Raw genomic sequence first — 21,133 nt, 5'->3', positions numbered from 1 at the left:
TACAGAGACAGGTACAATATGACTACCAACACCAAGAGGTAAGGGAAACTACAACCTGGCCCGCAGAAGTGCTTGTCAGGAAAAACAGGCAATCACTCTCCCTGAGCTCTCCAGAAAATATTTCGCCTTTGTAGTAAGGTCAGCGGTCAGGCTTAAATCACTTGCTTTCTACCTGGGCTCATGAGGCTGCACTGTGTAAACAGCAGCGTTTCTCCCTCAGGAAATTCCCGCTGGGCTGAAGAGGGGTGGAGACTGTTGGGGAGAGTGACAGGCCCCCGGCAGGAAGCTGTTAAGAGACCCGCATGTAGGGCTGGGGGGGGGGGGGGGACACCAATATCCCTCTCCTGGAGCTCACCCAGGAGGCTTAGGAGGGGGTCTGACTAATCACAGCCCCTGCTTCCAGGACCACCGCTGCTGCATGCTGCCGCAGTTTGTAGTTTCCCCCGAGGAAAGTTAGTATTACTATCCTATACGACCATCTTTCAAACAATGCCATACCAATCCTTCATCCGGAATTGTTGCAGCCAAATTGCATGAATTGTGCTATGAATTGCTGTTTGTTTTTTTTCCCCGCGAGCCATTGTTCATGTTAGGGAACAGAAAGAAGTCACAGGGAGCCAAGTCAGGTGAGTACGGTGGATGCGCAACAATTCATAGTGCAATGCATGCAATTTGGCCTCAATAATTCCGGATGAGGGAGCTGGTGCATTGTCGTAGTGGAAAAAAACACTAACCTATGATTCAATCTAAAATGGCATTGGGTACTTATGTAATATCTGGGCTGCCATTTTTCTTATGAGACCGCGTCCCCTCGCCACGCTTCAGGCACGGTGGCTCGCTGCGCTCGCCACACTATATAAAATCAACTCCGTGCATAGTTGGATAGTAGGGGTATGAAAAAATGGGGTGCATTTAACATGGGAGCCCAGATAATACATAAGTACCTGCGCGGATTCAGTATTGAATCCCGGCGTTCAGAATCCCGACGCCGGAATCCCGACAAAGGGGGGGGGGACGTGGATCGCCCCCCCTTGCGGGCTCGCTGCGCTCGCCACGCAGCGGGCCTGGTGCCTCGCTACGCTCGGCACGCTAATTTATTCTCCCTCCAGGGGTGTCGTGGACACCCCAGGAGGGAGAATGTGTCGGCATTTCGGCGGTCGGGATTCCGGCGTCGGGATTCTGAACGCCGGGATCCCGACCACCGGGATTTTTACTGCATCCCGTACCTGGCATTGTTTGAAATATGGCAGTACACGACAGTAATACCAACTTTCCTCAGCAAAGCTATCTGTCTTTAAACACAAGTACTTATTGATCCACCCTCATATAATGCAGAATACAAGGGCAATAGCTGTAGAAGATGCAAATAGAGGATCCATAACACCATCTTTATTAACCTGCTGATTTGTATGTACACTTATCATGGGTCTTGCAAGTTTTGATGAATCATATATTCGATTGATGGTGAAGAAAAAGGTGTACTCATATCATATAAAATACATTTATAATGCTGCAGTCCAATACAGCCACCAAATATGACTTCATGTGCAGTTATTCTTAGGAAATGCTGATTGACATTAACAAGAGCAATGACACAGCTATGCAAATTTATTAGAAAATACAAAATCATCACCACAATATGCATAAAAACCAATCGGACAGAATCTGAACATAAAATACAGAAGCAATCGATTTGGAAGTTATGAGGGCAAGGTTGCTCCATAAAGACTTCAAGTACACTAGGCAAAACCTGACTGCAAAAAGAAGCTTGGCTAGGATACACCAATTGCTAGTTGTATCTCAAAAGATTAGTGCACAGCTTGTTGCTTTTGAGGTTGTGCAGGTGTGCAAAGCCAGAAACAAAAACACAGTTCTGCATTACCATAAGTTGCAAGTACTACACAAACAGAGCTCTCCTCCACAATGGAGCTACAAATAATAAAACACAAGAACAAATGACTAATTTTAAAAGGTAACACTATGAATGTACATCTTACTTAATTTCTGACCTAAGAGAGCTTCCCCAGCTCTGCAGCACCAGTTGACCTAGGTTTATTTCTTAATAAAAAAAAAAAGTGCATTTGATTTATCCTTGTCATTACAAGGAAGAAATCATCTTTATTTAAGGAAATTATTGGCTAAAAAATTAAGGTAAATGTTGGGGCATGTCATTTTACTCAGACATGCCCCAACATTTACCTAAATTTGCAAAAGTTGTGTCCCGTCCGTGCTTATTTTAAGGTACACCTTAAAGCCTTCTTGAGCTGTAACAATGTTGATTTTTACCTTGAATTGCTTGGTATGATGCATAATCTAGTTTTATTTTGTATAGGGTGTGCTTGTGTGTATGTACTTGTCACGAGGACACATGCACAAATTTCAGCAAAGAAATCTTAAACACAAGAACGAACAACCCCGACATAAAATAAAAAGATACCCTAACACACACATTTTATTAATATATATATATATATATATATATATATATATATATATATATATATATATATATATCATATAATGTGTGATAATGTGTGATAATGTGTGTGTGTGTGTGTGTGTGTGTGTGTGTGTGTTGCTCGTAACAGACATTTAAAGTAAAAGTTAACCACAAGTGTTTTTTTTTTTAGCCAGGCAACTTGACTCCAACTTACATACAATAACAATAAAGGCACTTATGGCTTTGGAGAAGATTGACGAGTATAAAGTAACAAGGCACTTTTTGCTTTTGGTGGTTTCTCATTCTAAAAATCATACAAATAAAAAAAAAAAAAAAAACCTAGCTCCCACTATGGGCAATAATGTATTTCTGGCAAATTAATGCAGAGTAAATTCCGCAGAATGTTATTATTATATGAGATTGAATCATATACCAAAGAATGCCAAATGAACCCCACAGGACCGACCTATAAAAACTCAGTATGGCACCTGAACTAGTATAAATGGTTCGGAATCTACAAACAGTATTGTATGAATTATGTAGAAGGAACCCAAGGTATTCACTTATTCATGGTTGAAGTGGGTTTGTGTTTGTATTTATATATTTATGTGTCTCTGTGTGTTTATTTTTTATGTTCTTTAATACAAAAACTTACAACTAAAATGGTTATGGATCGATTTGTTACAAGAGATTTCATAGGGATTAAATGCCTGCAAGTGAACGACAAACAGCTTATTGAAAAGCGTGAAGCCCCACCAGTGTATAAATGTTATAATGAGCAGTTGAACCCTGGGTTTATGGACGGTTGTGCTAGCTGAAATGTTGTTCTTGGATCCTTGGCTCATCATTAGCTCTTCTCGCGCCTCTTGCTGTTGTGCCCAGCATCCCCTCCAGACCCGGGAGCCGTAGAAGATCCCTGTCCACTGTTCACTTTCTGTTTTTTCTTATCACTTTGTGGCTTGCTGTGGCCACGCTGCTTGGAAACTCCTGACTTGCTCCCTCTCCCAAATAAAGTTTGCAGGGAATACATGACAAATATAGTAATGAGTAGTGAGTGCAGAAGCAAGGGTGCAGGGTAGAGTTGCAGAAAATCTCGAATAATGCTTAATGCAGATTGGAGGAGAGCATCTGGTGACCTACGAGTAGGTGGCTTGTCCTTAAGGAAATAAAAAAAAAAAAAGACTACATATAAAACAAGATTGTACACTGCAATATAAAGCCACAAAATAATGCAAGGACCATTCTTCCTAGGTTAAAAAAAAAACAGCCTTATACTGTACAATCACTTGCTGATAATTCAGTTTGACCAAAAGTAAGATCAGACTAAGCTGGCCATACATCTACAGATCTGGCTGGTTGGAACTAAAACCTGGTAATGGATGAGAGCAGATGACAGTTGACCATTTACTTTAAAATGCTGGAAAACTGACAAAAACGGTCACTCATATTACCAGGTTTTTGTTCCAACCAGCCAGATCTGACACTCAATCTGTTGACATATGGCTAGCTTAACATACAAGCGCACAACAATCGGATTCAGCACTTTTATGCAGACTTAATTATGTTTTCTTACTTCTACAGATATCATTTCACTGTTTATCAAGTATTATACAAACACAAAGTATTATAGAAACACAAAGAGATAACTTTTCTGTTGCGGTATGTACTGTATACGTAAAATACCACTGTGGCCTGATAGATAGTACAATGACTTTTAGAACACAGTGACCATTTTATACAGGTGGCAGATTTCAGCTGCACAGAAGGTTGATCCGGAAATGGGGAGCTCAGTAAGAGAATGCAGATTTCCTCTTGAATCGGAGAACCATTTGCAGGCTTTTGGAAGTAGTTAGTAATTGAAATCTCTGAGGTAATTTGTCCAAAATCTAACATTCACTGCAAAGCTCTGCGTATTTTGCACTTAATATTAGTAATACTCAAAATTTTGGATAATAAAAAGCCACCACTTTATAAGCATACCCAATGGAGTACAAGGATAGACACCCTAGATCTGCATAATATGTCACAAAATGTAGAATTTTGTAGTTAATACAGAATTCCCCAAATCTATTGAGATATGAAGATATGTAACAAGCATTGGAATGTGGTTTTATGGAAATGTTCCATAAACAACATTACACAGTTGATAACTACCATATATTTCTGTTGTGCAACGTGCTTTCCTGTCATGGGAATTAGACAGACCAGGAGAAAAATTAAACTACGGTACCTCATTAAGGTCAGAGAGTCGGAGCAGTGTGCATACAGGTCTACATACAGATGTAATGTTAGCTGCTGCTGCTTAAAGACTGCAAAAGTGCAGATTTTGGGGCTTGTTCACAATTGCTGGTAATTGAAGGGTTAATAAAGTAGAAACCAGAAACATGGCCATGCCTGCAGCAGGTTGCCAAAAATGATTTAGGGGCAAGGTCAACAGGAACAAAGCCAGGGGAAATCAGAGTGGAAGTGAGAAGAAGCCAAGGCACAGAGTCCAGAATGTCAAACAGCAAAGCCAGGAAATAATGAACAGCTACACTAGAAGGCAAAACAGTACTCAGGGAGTGGTGAGGTCGTTTGACTGTAACTGGGAAAAGAGCAGTGGATCAGGTAAGTACAGGATGTTTAAGTGTATTTAGAGAAACCGCTCCCACTGTAACTTATACAAATAAATCCATGCTCCCAGAGCAGTGCCTTATTGGCCCCTAAATGGAACAGCTAGGTACCTAGAACCAGTGATTGACACAAACACATTCCACTTGAGGACAACTCAAATTACTTCAGTATAGGTGATACAATATACTGTTAAGCAGAGGTCTGGGCCCATTGCCTAACACAAATGGTGCATTGCCTTGTTAAAGTCACCCCTCCCTTAGTGAATAGGAGAGGCCTCTTCATCACCAGTGTCTTTTCCCATTTTTTTATTGGCTCGGATTCTCAGAACTTTGCTCATGCAGAGTGAGCCATTGTGGTGGAAGGACTATTTGTGGTTTGCGAATGACTATGAAAAAGGTATGTGGTAAGGGCATCTAGGTTTGAATTAGTTTCCATTCCTAACTTATAATTTCTCTACTATACTGTGGAGAATGATTAGAAAAATAACAGTGTTCCCCTAAAGGGTGAGGATGTAAATGTGCGTGGTAACAAATATAATAAATATTTTATCGTGTACGAATCCTAAAAGGAAGGTCTATAAGCATTTTTCATGTCCTGAAATGGTTTAAAAGTAAAGAAGAAATAATTTTAAAGTAGTAATTTCTACACATCATTAAAGTTAAACTGTGATTACACATCCTTACATACCTTGAATCCATGTTGGTTTAGAAGGGTTTCAAATGCGTGGTCTCCTATGAATGCCACAGGGTAGAATTCCTCAACAGTCCGCCGGCGCCACCAATCACTTGACGTGTGTCTGGAAAAGTAATAGAGGTTGGAATTAATGCTGAGTATATAAGAAGATTCAAGTGCAGGTTAGACTAATGAAAAGGAAAAATAGAAAAACATCAAAATTTGAACAATAAATAAATAAAATACAGCTTGTGAAGATAAACAACATGAATCAGAGACTACACACAACTATTACAAGAAGCTTTAAGGATGTTCAGTCAGAGATTTCCAATACAGGTTGAGTATCCCTTACCCAAATATCTGTTATCCAAATTATTCCGAAAACCATACATTCCAGAAAGTGAAAAAAACTTACTGGAGACATTTGTAACAGCACTACTGAGGACATTATATGTAACTGGCACTACTGAGGACATGATATGTAACAGCACTACTGAGGACATGATATGTAACAGCACTACTGAGGACATTATATGTAACTGCCACTACTGAGGACATGATATGTAACAGCACTACTGAGGACATGATATGTAACTGGCACTACTGAGGACATGATATGTAACTGGCACTACTGAGGACATGATATGTAACTGGCACTACTGAGGACATGATATGTAACTGGCACTACTGAGGACATGATATGTAACTGGCACTACTGAGGACATGATATGTAACTAGCACTACTGAGGACATGATATGTAACAGCACTACGGAGGACATTATATGTAACTGGCACTACGGAGGACATGATATGTAACTGGCACTAAATATGTGCAAGACAATGATTGCTTGCCATTCACATTCAATATCTGAGATAGTACACACATATTTTGATTCATGTTTTGAAACCTTGTTTTATGCACAAATAAAATATATTTGTATTTCATGTGTTTGATGTGTTTGTACAAAATAAATGCAAGATACCTCAAAATACATAATTGAAATATGAAAATATTCTAAAATACGGAATAATCCGTTATCCAAAAATCCGAGCATTTTTGATAAGGTATACTCAACCTGCACAGGTAAATTCAAACATAATGCTTTACCATCAGGTTTGGAGTTGCAAAGCCTGCACTGTTAAATTGATATAAATTGCATTATTAACAGTCCATTGTTATAGGCTCGGCCTCAGCAACCTCACTGTTCCTTGGCATTCCCAAAACTCCCAGACCCCAAATGATCAAGTTGATCACTTGATAATGGAGTCAGTAGCAGCCGCATTCTCTTTGAGAAAGACCCATAATGGAGTTTAAGTGAGCTGTAGCAGGGCATCTGGGGTGTACATTTGGAGGACATTTACAAGATCCCGAGACTTCAGTGGCTATTCCCAGGGCGTTTCACTGACTACTTATTGATATGCATTTGAGCATATTTGTCAGTCCTTTTTTATCTTTGGCTATTGTACTTAATAAACAGTATTACATTACACGCAATCCTTTCCTTATTTTATTGGGATACTTTGATGTTCTGCGAATCCATTCATTGCCCTAGGTGGAAAGGTGGTCTCTAATACATTAATCCAAAACATACCCATTGTGTAAAAGGCGTTGAAGAAAAGGCGCCATACCCTAAAGGGGATTTATGGTATGCTGATTCAGTGGGCACTGGGGGAGGGAACACTTACTCTGTATTATATACAAAAACCTTGTCACATTTTGTTGGTCATGGTCAAAATGAATGAATTCTCCATTGTAAAGAGCTTAAGGTTTTATATATTCCAATGTTAAACAATATGGTAATAAATTGATGAGGAGACTCACCCTGTTTGATCAGTCTCTGTAAACCAATATTTGTACAGCTGAGCTCTTATATAATGAGGCGGCTGTGAGTGAAAAGGATACATGGACTCTTCATTCTGCACCAGTCTCACCACTATAAAGAAAAAAAGTACACACGTTGCACAATTATTTTGTTGACACAACATAAAATATGTAAACCCAAATAGCTTTTGGGGTCCCAAAGGAGTGGTAGTTGCTGAAAATGATGTGCGGATTAAATAACAGATTTATGGAAGAGGTTCATGAACAAAATGAATGTCTGTAAAACATGGAGTGCATCATTTGTTAAAGTTTTGGCAGGGATGTAGTGAATAAAATGGGAGAAATGCTGGCACCTAGGCACAAATCTATTAATACACAGCTACATCTTCTGCTTAAAGAGACGACACCCAAACTGGTCATTATCATATACAAAGAAAAGCAAATAATGGAAAAATTAACACAAGTACCTAAAGCTGAGGACTGAAAACATCCCAACACAACTGACCTGAGGAGATGCAGGGAAATGGGAATCTGGTTTCCCCAAGCCCTGCCTCCTAGGACTAGAGAATAATGAAACCTCTGTTCATACCATTACAGAAACAGAGTTGCTGATCATTGCTGCACTTTATTTAAATGTAAACTTATTACAGGTGCAGCAGAGAAGTAAGGTAACAAATGTATACTTTAAAGAAACATAAAAGCCAACTAAAACTACTATTATAATTCACTATGTTCTAATGTTCCCATTTCAAGAATGTTATGCAATAATATTTAAATAACTGTGAAATTACATTTCAATAAAAATGGAACCTCACCACCAGCACATTTAACACAAACATGCACTTATTTAAGAAGACAAGGGGCCTTATTTTGGTTCACTCTTTCTGACAAAATACTTCTTAGATGGACAAAACCATGTGCACTGCAGGGGGAAGATGTAACATGTGCAGAGAGAATTAGATTTGGGTGAGTAATTTTGTTTCTGTGCAGAGAAAATACTGGCTGCTTTATTTTTACACTTCAATATAGATCTCACTTTGAAGTAAAACCCCACCCAAATCTAATTCTCTCTGCACATTTTGCATATGCTCCCCTGCAGTGCACATGGTTTTGTCCATCTAAGAAGGATTTTGTCAGAAAGAGTGAACCAAAATAAGGCCCAAGATTTTCTTCTATGACCATTGCTCCCAGGCTAAAAACATCCCAGCGTTGTCACTCGCAGCTTACTCCATCACTCACCATCTTTATTGCCCTGTAGAAGTCGATACACAAAGCTGGTGAACCAAGGACTCTCCGAATGAGGTCCTAGGGCCGCAAACCACATCTGCCAATCCAGGCGTGGTTGGTGCGGTGTGACTATTGGAGGAGCTGTGCTCACATTTCCTGGCTTGTACATGAACTCTATCTCCTGGTGGAAAGAAAACAGAATGGGCTATAAACAACAACAAAAAACCTCTGTTAAAATATCTTCTTTGTAAGAAAGTCAACTAGATTGAGTTGTTTTCCATTTAATCAATAAATCTCAGAATCTTTGTATAGTGCAATATAGTCTCTTATAAGACATTGTAGAAGTGGGTTCTAAGCCTATTTACTGTATAACACAAGACCATGAGAGCCCAACACCACACACACAACAAAAAAGCATTCTCATGGAAATTATTTATTTGCTGGCTGAAGACAAAACCTTTGCCAAGTTGAGGACAATGTCTTCTAAAAGAAGACAAAGTCTTATGACAGGCCGGCTAGTTGCTAGCATTTGTCACAAGGCAGCCTTTTTAATGTGATCTGTCACATGCTTCATCAGCCAATGTTACATGGCTGTTATCTCACATGGCAGTTAGAGGCAGCGGGCATTTGGCTGGGTGGCATTAAGCCGTTCGCTAAGCAGTGAACGACAGCGCTGGCGCATCACGATCTAACATCGCTCAGAACACTCAGCAGGGTCGCTACATATGTGGAGGTAACAACGCTATTTAAGAGGATAAATTAAATACATACCATGGAATATGTAAAATAAACTATTTATTAAGAGCTTATAGGATGTAAACTGCACGTAGCCATCACCATTTGGTTTTATCACTATTTATTTACATTATATAAGCTCGTACTACATTTTACATATCCCATGGTATGTTATAATTTCGGTTCTTAATTAGCGCTGTGATATCTTTCGTTTTTTGTATGCAAGCTGGCAAACACTCCTGTATATTAACTTAATTTACCACACAAACCCCTCCCCTGTATTTACCGTCCATGTCGCTTTGTCATAACTTCCTTCTAACACAACCTCTGGCCGACCTCCAACACCAGTCATCCTTCTAAATAAACCATAAGAGTTTGCCACCTGGTACTGATCCACAGATTTAAACAGCCGATGCACAGAAGGCCACAGCTGGCTGTTAGTCTCAAAGTCTATATATGTATAAGGTACCTGGGGGCAAAACAGACTGAAAACTTAGAAATTGCAAAATGAAAGAACAGAAATTAAAACAAACAAAAAACGGTTAGTGCAAACATTGAAAAATCTTCCAAGAATCCGATAACCCAGCTTTAATTATAATATTTTTTTTAAATGATCATTTGCTGTGTAACATTTTCTTTGGTAACTTTAGTCAGCAAACACATTTTTCAAATATTACTTAAAAGTTCAACATATAACAGGGTTGCCTACCCTCCCGGAATGGCCAGGAGTCTCCCGAAAATCGGGTACCCCTCCCGGAAAGGTGGGCAACCCTCCCGGATTCAGGGGGACCCCCACTGTGACCCCCCCCGATCGCAGCCGTCTTCCCCCCGACGTCGGCATTTAAATGCCGCAATCCGCGGGTCTGAGGGGGCAGAGCTAAAAGGTCACAAGCGAGTCATTTTAGCCCCGCCCCTCCACAGAGATCTGTGAATTCTGCTATTTTGCATCATGGGGGTGGGGCTTAATGACGCCACGATCAAGCCTCGTCCCCTGAAAGTCTCCTCTCCGAGCTCCTCCCGGAGAGGAGATTCTTAAAGTCGGCAACCCTGACATAAAAAGAACATGGTATATAGTCTCACCAAGCTGACTGCAAACATCCCGACTGCAGCAAAAGAGAATATGATCCATTGCACTGTTGCCCAGAGCTTCCAGAAAAGACCATGCACCACTGCACTCCTGATAAGGGAAAGAAATACATTTCCTAATAAGTTTTATTGGCCAATGAGCACCAACACACTTGAATAAAACATGAAATATTTTGATTCCACCATACGCATATGAAAAGAAGCTTCACATTAAACACATTAACAGTATATTCACATATATAGACACACCAGTTAAGAACAATTACCAAATTACAGGCATTATGAATGTTACATGGTGTGGATTATTTACAAAATGGACAATTAATATGTATATACGCTATGGTTATAACTTTTGACAGGTGACTGTTGCTAATAGGTAATTTTACCTACAGTATGTATTAAATTTCACAATCTTCACACACAAATTGTCATTTTCCCTGTCTCTCTAGGATAGGATCTTCCTTGCTGGTCTCATAAGATGGTGTAGCTTCCCTTTTCTATTAGATGCTCAGCACTTTTGTAAATGGAAGCAGCTGAATTTAAAGAGATTTCAGTTTCAATTCTTCAATTCAATGGTTTTGATTCCTTTTACCAGTATAAACTAGATACAAAATTCAGAGACATCGGGGTAATAATAGCATGCAAGTTATAGCCAGCTGTGAGATAGTGTCAGGTAGGACCGGCCAACCTGTAGTGACTGGTATTCCATAGTAACAATACTATAGCAGGGCATGCTGGAACTTGTAGTTTAACATCTGGAGAGCCATATGGTATAACAGGCATGATTTTGCTGCTGGACATAAAATGGCAATACAGTAAGACCAGTTGTCAAATTGCAGAAATCTCTTTCTGTAACTGGTAGGCTACTACCAGCAGCTTTGAGTTGTTTCCAGCTCAAAAGCCGCCCAGTGTGTAAGGACCAGTGATCAGTGCTGATGCTAGTTCCCACATCATCACCGGTACTCTTTACTTAGAAGGGCGCCCACGATTTTGATCGTGGGCATCGTTAGTAAAAAATCTCGGGCATTGAATGCACTAAAAAAATCGGGTGCGATCAACCGACGAGATGCCCGAGATTTCCCATAGGGAACAATGTTAAATGTCTCAATTGACCCAATTTTCCTGTTCAATGCCTCAATTGACCCGATTTTTCCATAGGAAACAATGTTAAATGGGCCACAGAGGCCAAATAGGCACCCTGAAGTGTATAATGGCCACCCGAATTGTTAACGCCACCCCACGATCAACGTCAACCCGATGCGTGGCGAGCGCAGCGTGCCCGCGAGGGGCGGCGGTACGCGTCCTACGACCTTTTCATACCCCCACTATCCACGTCGGCGTGGAGTTGAGAATAGAAAGTGTGGCGAGCGCAGCGAGCCAGAAGCGTGGCGAGCGCAGCGTGCCCCGCGAGGGTACGCGGACAGCTGTGAAGCCCGCGAGGGGACGCGGATACCTGTGAAGGTATCAGCGTCCGCTCGCCACGCTTCGGGCTCGGTGGCTCGCTGCGCTCGCCACACTTTCTATTCTCAACTCCACGCCGACGTGGATAGTGGGGGTATGAAAAGGTCGTAGGACGCGTACCGCTGCGCTCGCCACGCTTCGGGTTGACGTTGATCGTGGGGTGGCGTTAACAATTCGGGTGGCCATTATTCACTTCAGGGTGCCTATTTGGCCTCTGTGGCCCATTTAACATTGTTTCCTATGGAAAAATTGGGTCAATTGAGGCATTGAACAGGAAAATCGGGTCAATTGAGACATTTAACATTGTTCCCTATGGGAAATCTCGGGCATCTCGTCTGTCGCATCGCACCTGATTTTTTAGTGCATTCAATGCCCGAGATGGCCGCCCTTCTAAGTAAAGAGTACCTCATCACCAGCTGCCACTCACTGGTATTACAAGCAGATGAGCATCGGGGTGGACGGCTTTCCATAGTGTCCTGCTATTGAAAGCTGTCCACCACGAGGAAAAATCACCGAGACGGGCGAAAATCACTCAGTGGCTCTTATTCTGGTTCACTTGCAAAGGCAAATTCCTTCTCAAATGGACAAAACCATGTGCACTGCAGGAGGGGCAGATGTAACTTGAGTTAGATTTGTGTGTTATTTTGTTCCTGTGCAGGGAAAATACTGGCTGTGTTATATTTACACTGCAATATAGATCTCACTTTGAAGTAAATCCCCACCCAAATCTAATTCTCTCTGCACAAGTTACATCTACCCCACCTGCAGTGCACATGGTTTTGTCCATATCAGAAGGAATTTCCCTTTGTGATTGAACAAGAATAAGGGCCAGTGTGAAGGCGCATACATGCTGGGCCCAGTGTGTATGCACCTTTAGTCAATAGCATTGCATGTGCATAAGAACCTAGGATAGCTTTTAATCTTTGGAATGGAGGTATTCCAATGAGTTGTTTGTGAATTTACAGATAGAGGCTATTAAAACACACTCACAAACAATACATGACATGCAAAATGTGTCCTCACCTGTACATTCCTTTGAGAATCTCCCAAGTTAGAGAAGCAATTGCTATCCAAATAGACGGAAAGGTGAGAGTGCGAAGCCACTGTAGAAAGTCATGGTATGTAAATGCTGTAGGAAAGGGAAAAGTAATGTCTTAAAGATCAATTTTACCCCCACAAAAAGGCAAGTTAGTCTAAAGAGAGTGTTAAGCACCACCCATGAGAAATTATAAATGTAAAGAAATAAAATAAAAAAAGGGGTGAGAAGCCTTACGATATTGCCCCATCTCCTCCTATCCCTACATTTCACATAACCGAAAGGGACAAATACATAACAAAATCCACCAGATCTAATCAAGAAAATACCTTCAGCAGAAAGAAGTGCAAAGAAATGATCTGCCATGGTAACCAGGATTCTGGGACAGAAGTTTAAGTTAAAATAAGTCTACTCTCCCTGCTGACAATATAGTACAGGCATGACTTGGAGCTGACAATCCATACCAAAGCAGGTTTAACAGAAGGACATTAAGAGCAACAACAATCAACACATTTCTTAATCGATCAAAAGACGTGAACAAATGGAAAATCGTTCAGCTCACAATTAAACTAAATGGTAAAAAAAAAAAAAAAAGTACACATCCAGATTCTCATATGTTACATTGGGAAACACACAACATTCAAATGCAGACTAAAATAACCAATAAGGAGAACCAGAAATAAAGTATGCCACCAAAAAACTCAGCAGCACCTTACAATCAAATCTATCCTTTGCCAACACAATTCATTTTGTAAAACATGGTGATGGCAAGCATAGAAGATATAGATTCGATTTGGTATCTGGCACTCACCCATTGAGACTTTATAAACTTCACCCGGTGCCCTCACCTGAGGGTGTAGATAAAGTGCAATTATGTGCGGCACTCTCGGGATTTTTAGTGAAGAAATGACACTGCGTACAAGTGCTGAATTTCTACGTTTCGGTTTTATTCACAAAACCGTCATCAGGAATACAAGTAGTACAGACTGTTACTGCTTAAATAGCCAAATGAACAAATGAAAAAACACCCTTCGTGAACCTCATGTGCAGGATGACCTCATCAGACCGGGCCCCGCAGACAAGGGGGGAGCCCTAGTCATACAGGACATAGAGGCGTATCGTGGTGAAGCTATACGGCAACTTACGGATACAAAAGTGTACACCAAATGAAGTACAGACCCTACAGCAACGTACACTAAGGATCTAGAAGACCTCTTACAGAGGGCGGTCGGACACAACTGGATCACAATGGAAACGGCCAACAATTTGCTTACCACAAGCCCTAAAATCCCGGTCTTTTACACAATCCCCAAGCTCCATAAGGACAGAGACAATCCCCCGGGCAGACCAATAGTCTCAGCCCGGGATTCGCTATTCTACGATGTATCAAAATACTTGGACTACTACCTGCAGCCTATTGTTCAACAAGAACAGACTTACCTTAAAGACACTAACACGTTCTTGGAGAAACTGGATGCTTTGGGACCTTTGCCTGAAGATTGCCTGCTCTGCACCGCAGACGTAACTAGCTTATACACGAACATTCCAACAACAAGGGGAACTGAAGCTGTACGTAAGTTACTACAAGACTCTGAACATTATGTTGGCCCTTGTGTTTCCTTTTTTATTGAACTCCTCTTTATGGCAATTGACAGAAATTATTTCTTGTTTGATGGCGTGTTGTATAGGTAGGTGCAGGGCTGTGCGATGGGCAGTTGCGTAGCACCTGCCTATGCAAACGCTTTTATGTTTGAAATAGAGAAACGTCTGTTCTTTTCAGAGAAATATGCCAGCAAGATCCATTTTTTCACCAGATATATAGAGGACGTGTTTATAATCTGGTGTGATACCAAAGAAGCTTTTACAAACATGATGTTGGACATTAATGAGCTAGATCCAGATATCAAATTTACCTTTGAAGTCAACAGTGACTGTGTACACTTTCTTGATGTTGCTGTTATGATTAAAAATAATCAAATAACTACCTCACTGTACACAAAACCCACGGACTGTAACACCCTACTAGCAGCTACAAGCTTTCATCCACCATCACTTAAAAAAGGTCTCCCATACTCACAGTTCCTGCGAGTTCACAGAATATGCACAGACCCCATAGATAAATTAGCTCAAATGCAAAAAATGAAAATAAAATTCTTGCAAAGAGGCTACTCAAACAGATTATTGGAAGAAGCCATCAGTAAAGCGCTAGTGACCCCCCCCAAAAAGTCCGGTGGTAATTAGCAATCCCAAAACAGAGGACTGCGTGGTCTGGGTGAATACCTATACTACAGCAAGCGACACATTAAGTAGGACGGCAAAAAAACATTGGCCCATAATTCAGAACGACCCAGGATTGTCATCACTCAGTAAAAAACGCTTATTACCCAGTTACAGAAGGGGAAGAAACCTAAGGGATATGTTGGTACATTCGGATATATCCACTTTTAAGCAAAAACAGGGTGAACACTTCCTTACCAAAAAACCGGGGGTATATAAATGCCTGGGGTGCACTACCTGCTCCTATATGGAAACATGATCATTTCCTACACCCACTTAGTGGTAAAAAAATACCTATTAATTATGTCCTTAGCTGTACCAGCACGCACATAGTGTACTACATATGATGCCCTTGTGCAAAATTTTATATCGGCAAAACTACATGCCAATTCAGAGAGCATATGGGACAGCATAGAAGCGCCATACGTCTAGCCCTGTCCGGTAAAAATGTGGAACAGCCAGTGGCTAAACATTTCATGGAACACAAGCATAGTCTAGCGCAATTGCGCTACAAAATAATTGATCATGTCCCCTATAATCAGAGAGGTGGGGACCATAATAAAGCTCTCTTGCGCAAAGAAACCAAATGGATATCAGAGTTAAACACACTAGCCCCCAGGGGTCTCAATGAATATATTTCATATACATGCTTCCTATAAACTATTTCTCTTAAAACCGAAATTACTTGTAATAAATAATATGAGTTCTGCGGAACTGCGGTATGCTGTAAACACTACACCATTAACCTGGGCTATTAAACTTTGAATTTACTTAAATGCAACATATCCGTTACGCTGATTGTTTTTGCATTGTTTAGACATTAAACATGATATGCCGTTAAAAGATATCCAGGTTAATGCAACATAATATTATACTTCCATGCTGTGGGACTCATTTGTATATATGTAATATATGTAACCTTTCACAGTCTCTGTATAAATGTACATACAAGGTGAAGGTTTTTTCAGATTAATTGTCACTAATTGGTTAATTGTTTAATTGATTGATGATGCGCAGACTTTGGGAGGGGCCAGGTCTGATGAGGTCATCCTGCACATGAGGTTCACTAAGAGTGTTTTTTCATTTGTTCATTTGGCTATTTAAGCAGTAACAGTCTGTACTACTTGTATTCCCGATGACGGTTTTGTGAATAAAACCGAAACGTAGAAATTCAGCACATGTACGCAGTGTCATTTCTTCACTAAAAATCCCGAGAGTGCTGCACATAATTGCACATATATATGAGCTTTAAACCAAGAAAAAACACATGTCCACTTTAGCTATGATGTGTCAGCAGTTGGCAGGCTCTTGAGAGACTTTTGTTAGTGTAGGACTTGCAGTGAAATGGGGTCCCTTGGCGATGGGCTGCAAGCTTAAATGCATTGATCAATTCATGAACTAAAACCCCATTATTTATTTGATTAATTGTATACTAAGGTGAGTTAGTTCATTATGGAGAGTGTTGAGTCCCTGTATTTGTATTTATTAGAGCATGTGTTCACAGGCCACTTCACCCCAACCTGGATATATATATATATATATCTCTACATCTACCAGTAGTGGCCGGCACTCAGGTCCATAGGAATATAGGCGCCGGGGTGCACAATGAAGCGATATATTTGTAGCAGAAGGGCATGTCACTCCTCCGGGCTTGCAAAGAAGGGACACGGCACACAGAAAGGTGGTCAACGTTTCGGAAGCTTTACTTGACTTTACTTGTCTTGAAAAAGGAAATAAAGCTTCCGAAACGTTGACCACCTTTCTGTGTGCCGTGTCCCTTCTTTGCAAGCCCGGAGGAGTGACATGCCCTTCTGCTACATACATATATATATATATATATATATATATATATATATATATATATATATATATATATATATATATATATATATATATATATATAATAAAGTAAATGTGCATAAGGCTGAACAGTAAAGGCCCCCATACACTGGGTCTGACTTGTCCTTAGGACAAGTCGGACCAGTTTGCCTGGCAGCTCCCCAGGAGGCTGCTTACGTTTTGGCACTTGCTGTGCCAGATTATACATGCAATAAATTGCATGTGATTTATTGCATGTATATGCCTTGGGAGCTGATGGGGGGCAGGCAGCAGGGTCCCTGCGGCGTGTGGTAGGCAGCGGGGTCCCTCTGTGGCGCTGGTCCGGCGGATGGTAACTGAGTGAGTAGCGCTATTCACCGGGCGGCGGCACGTGAAGCGCTGCCGAATTTGAAAACACTTGCCGGACACTTGGCTCACTGAGATTCAGCCACTCAGCGTCTGCCCAGTGTTTTTAAAATCAGAATCCCTTCCCGCATCGCCACCCAGCTGCCTACTCCACCACTGCCCGCCCACGAGTCATCCAGCAGCCTGCAATATTAGGCATCTGAAATGCACCCGCAGCAGTGTAAATATATTTTAGAATGCCCTATCAATCTTTCTATCGGCCAGATCCTTTAAGGCAGCAGCCCGAGGAATCGGCAGGGCTGTCTTTGATAGGCGTGAGACCAAGGCATCCACTGCGGGTGGGATATCCCAGACCCCTCTGCCCTCTGAAGCAATGGGGAAGGTGGACATTAGATGCTTGGGAATCTGGAATTTTATTTTTTATCCAGGGATCCCCAAGCTTTTCTGAAAAGGTCATCCAAATCCTTAGAATCAGGAAAGGTGGCACTAGCCTTTTTTTTGTGTAAAGATAAAGGATTGCTGCACCTCAGATTCCTCAGCAGGTATATGTAACATCTCTGATGGTCACAGTAAGAGGTTCGAGGCCCTGAGTTGGATAAACCTCTTCCAGAACAGACTCCACCTCCTCCTCCTCTGCGGAGTCGGAGCCTGAGGAAAAAGCAACCAGTCTGTCAGATTTCTGTAGACCTTCCACAGACACCTGTAACTGAGTCTGATGCTGAGTGGCAGCTATTTGCTGAGACATCTGCTGCATCCTAGTCTTCATTGAACTCAGCCACAGTGGTTCAGGAAGTTTCCCCCCCATAGGCTTCACTATGCTGAGATAGCTGGCTGCACTGATCATACATGAGTGTCAGCAGGGGAAGGGGAAAACCTGATGTTACATACAGTGCACTTTCTCCCCATGATGAAAGAAATAGTCCCACTTGTACAAAGATATATACTCAGTGAAAACACAGGGGGGATAAAAGCAAGTCTGCCCCAGTGGGAATGTAATGGCGCTATCAGTGAAATTTAAACTCATATCCCAGTGAAACCCAGCCCAGGGCCCTACACATGGAGACATTTGTGCCAGAGATTCATAATGGGAGATTCAGCATGAGCGATGTCCCCTAAACCCAGTCTCACAGATAATGGGCCCACACACAGAGAGAGATTTGTGGCAGAGAACATGAGATATTTTAAATCTCACAAAAAGTGTTTAGGTGACTTTAGGGAACAAAAAAAAAAAAAAAATTTTAAATAATGGGTTGGAATTGAGCCTGGGGAAGGGTCATCATCTTTGTCTATAATAGAAAAATAATGAAGAATAATGAAGAATAATGCCCCCCACTAAAAAAAACACTAATATTGTCCTTTACAGTAGGACTACAGTTCCCAGCAAGCCTGCCCCACATGCTGGTACTTGGGGGGAACCACAGGTACCATCATGTGGGGCATTAAAGGCCTGTCGGTACCTATAGTTCCCCTGTAAAAGGAAATATTTTAAAAAAATTCTTTACCTGGTGGCGGCGGCCTTCTAAGCATTTTTGCATTTTGCCATGCAAAAATGCTTAGAAGGCCGCCGCCTGCCAGGACTTTGCCTTCAGGAGCTCTTTTCTGCTCCTCCTCCGCCGGCAGACTGCCTGCCCCCTTTTTGAGCTGGCTAATATAGTCAGCTCTAGAGGGCGGGGTGATGACGTGGCAAGCTGAGATTGGCTGGCCGCGGACATTTTTTTTTCTCCGCTGTCGCAATGGATCACAGGAGGATTCTGAGTACTTCATCTGGGCGGGACCTGGTCAGCCGCCACTGAGACCCAGGGTGAATTCTGCAGATGGAGGAGTCACGGGTGGTTGAGGTCGGGGGTGCCGCTTGTGTGTGTGTTTTGCCTGATTGTCGCCCTGTGTGTGGGACACATTAAAGGGAGCCGTTTTCAGCTACTTTCCCCCAGTACAACACCCCTGTATCAGTGAATCTGTAGACTAGAGTGCCTTGGAGGAGCCAGAACAAGCTGCACGCTGTTTCTTGCAGGAAATGTCACTGCTGGCCCTGCCCCTGTAATGGCACCAGAGCTACCGAGAACCTTTAGCGGGGATCGGAGCAGCACCTGAAGAGGTCGGTATCTGCCCCCTAAGTTTTCACTTTGTATGTCCAAGCAGCATGCCAAAAAAAAATAAAAAATTCTCTGGAGCTATAGAGTGTGCATCCTCTCTTGAGGGCACATTTTTCTAAACTGTGCTGTGGGAGGGGGCATAGAGGAGAGGAGCCAGCATACCCTGTTTAATGTTTTATGTGCACAGGCTCCTTTGTACCCCATCTATACACCATAGTACTAAGTGAATCCCCAGTATCCCTTATACGTGTCTTCGACCCGATCTCCCGCGACTAGCTTTGATAGCCTGGCTGAAAGTTCAGTACTAAAGACTCTGGGATTTTCGGACTCTACTATTTTCAGACTATATTGTGGTTTCCACAAGAAAACCTTCCATCCTGCAGATATACCAAAGTGCAGGGCTGGGCAACACCGGCCCTCCAGATGTTGATGAACTACACATCCCAGCATGCCTTGCATCAGTTTCAGCATGGCCACATAGCAAAACTAATGCAAAGCATCCTGGGATGTGTAGTTCACTAACATCTGGACGGCCGGTGTTGCCCAGCCCTGCCTTATACAGTAGATCAGGCATTCCCAACCACGGTCCTCAAGGCACACCAACAGTGCAGGTTTGGTAGATATCCAGGCTTGAGCACAGGTGACTTAATTAGTATCTGATGGCTTCTGATTAAACCATCTGTGCTGAAGCCTAGATATCACTAAAACCTGCACTGTTGGTGTGTCTTGAGGACCGTGGTTGGGAATGCCTGCAGTAGATAAGAGATAAAATGTATTTGTCGAATTACTCGACGATCCACATTTGTCGAAATTGCGCATGTTTTCATCTTTTGTTTTTATCAGTTTTGCAGATGCACTTTTGACCACCTCAAAAAAATATGAAACTGCATTGTCGAAAAAGGACTTGAAACTAACAGGTGAAAAACACCCACAATTAAATACACAAGGTTCGAAAACAGCACGTTTTTCAGTCAACCGATAAAATGAGACACATTGAATAGCACTGAGCATAGTATTCTTAATTGTGCCACAAGAAAACGTTTCATTCCCCATTGTACCATTTGAATAATAGGAAAACCATATTCTCTCATGTCTCAAAGCCGTAAGTAATACCAGGCATAACACACTGCCCACTGAAACAGCAGGTCCAGTTAAGTGCCTGTATTATGCCTTCCTTGCCTAATTTTAGGCTATAAGAAAAGCAGAAGGAGATTCCTCGTACTTTCATGTCTAAAAGCACACAACAGTAACAGGTATATTTACTGTGCATGACAGAAGGGACTAAGTGATCAGTTGCGCACGACACAAAAGCAGCTTATAAACAGTTTAAGGTGACATTCAATTACCACCTGGTGTACCACCCATATTTACTGTGCAGACAAGGCAGGAGATATTTCACTAAAAATCACTTGTATACATGACAGCTCCAAAGCTGAATGCAGTTCCCATACAGTTTTTGTCGTATGGTTGCAGGAAATTATGCCAT

General features: G+C 41.7%; 1 protein-coding gene across 1 annotated transcript in view; it reads right to left on the bottom strand.

Moving 5' to 3' along the window:
• Window positions 1-1,592: 1,592 nt before the first annotated feature.
• LMF2 (lipase maturation factor 2) overlaps window positions 1,593-21,133 on the bottom strand; it is a 39,395-nt gene continuing 19,854 nt past the window's right edge. The window contains exons 8-14 of the mRNA XM_083183219.1: window positions 13,081-13,186; window positions 10,591-10,687; window positions 9,797-9,979; window positions 8,788-8,956; window positions 7,549-7,660; window positions 5,741-5,849; window positions 1,593-3,596 (exon numbers count right to left, since the gene is read on the bottom strand). Of these exons, the coding sequence (XP_083039345.1) occupies window positions 3,288-3,596; window positions 5,741-5,849; window positions 7,549-7,660; window positions 8,788-8,956; window positions 9,797-9,979; window positions 10,591-10,687; window positions 13,081-13,186 (1,085 nt within the window). The 3' untranslated portion in view covers window positions 1,593-3,287. The remainder of the gene's footprint in view (window positions 3,597-5,740; window positions 5,850-7,548; window positions 7,661-8,787; window positions 8,957-9,796; window positions 9,980-10,590; window positions 10,688-13,080; window positions 13,187-21,133) is intronic.

This window comes from Crinia signifera, chromosome 4 (assembly GCF_055691185.1).
Source record: "Crinia signifera chromosome 4, ASM5569118v1, whole genome shotgun sequence".
NCBI lineage: Eukaryota > Metazoa > Chordata > Amphibia > Anura > Myobatrachidae > Crinia > Crinia signifera.
Note: the sequence above shows the minus strand (reverse complement) of the source record. Positions and strands in the feature narration are given on the sequence as shown.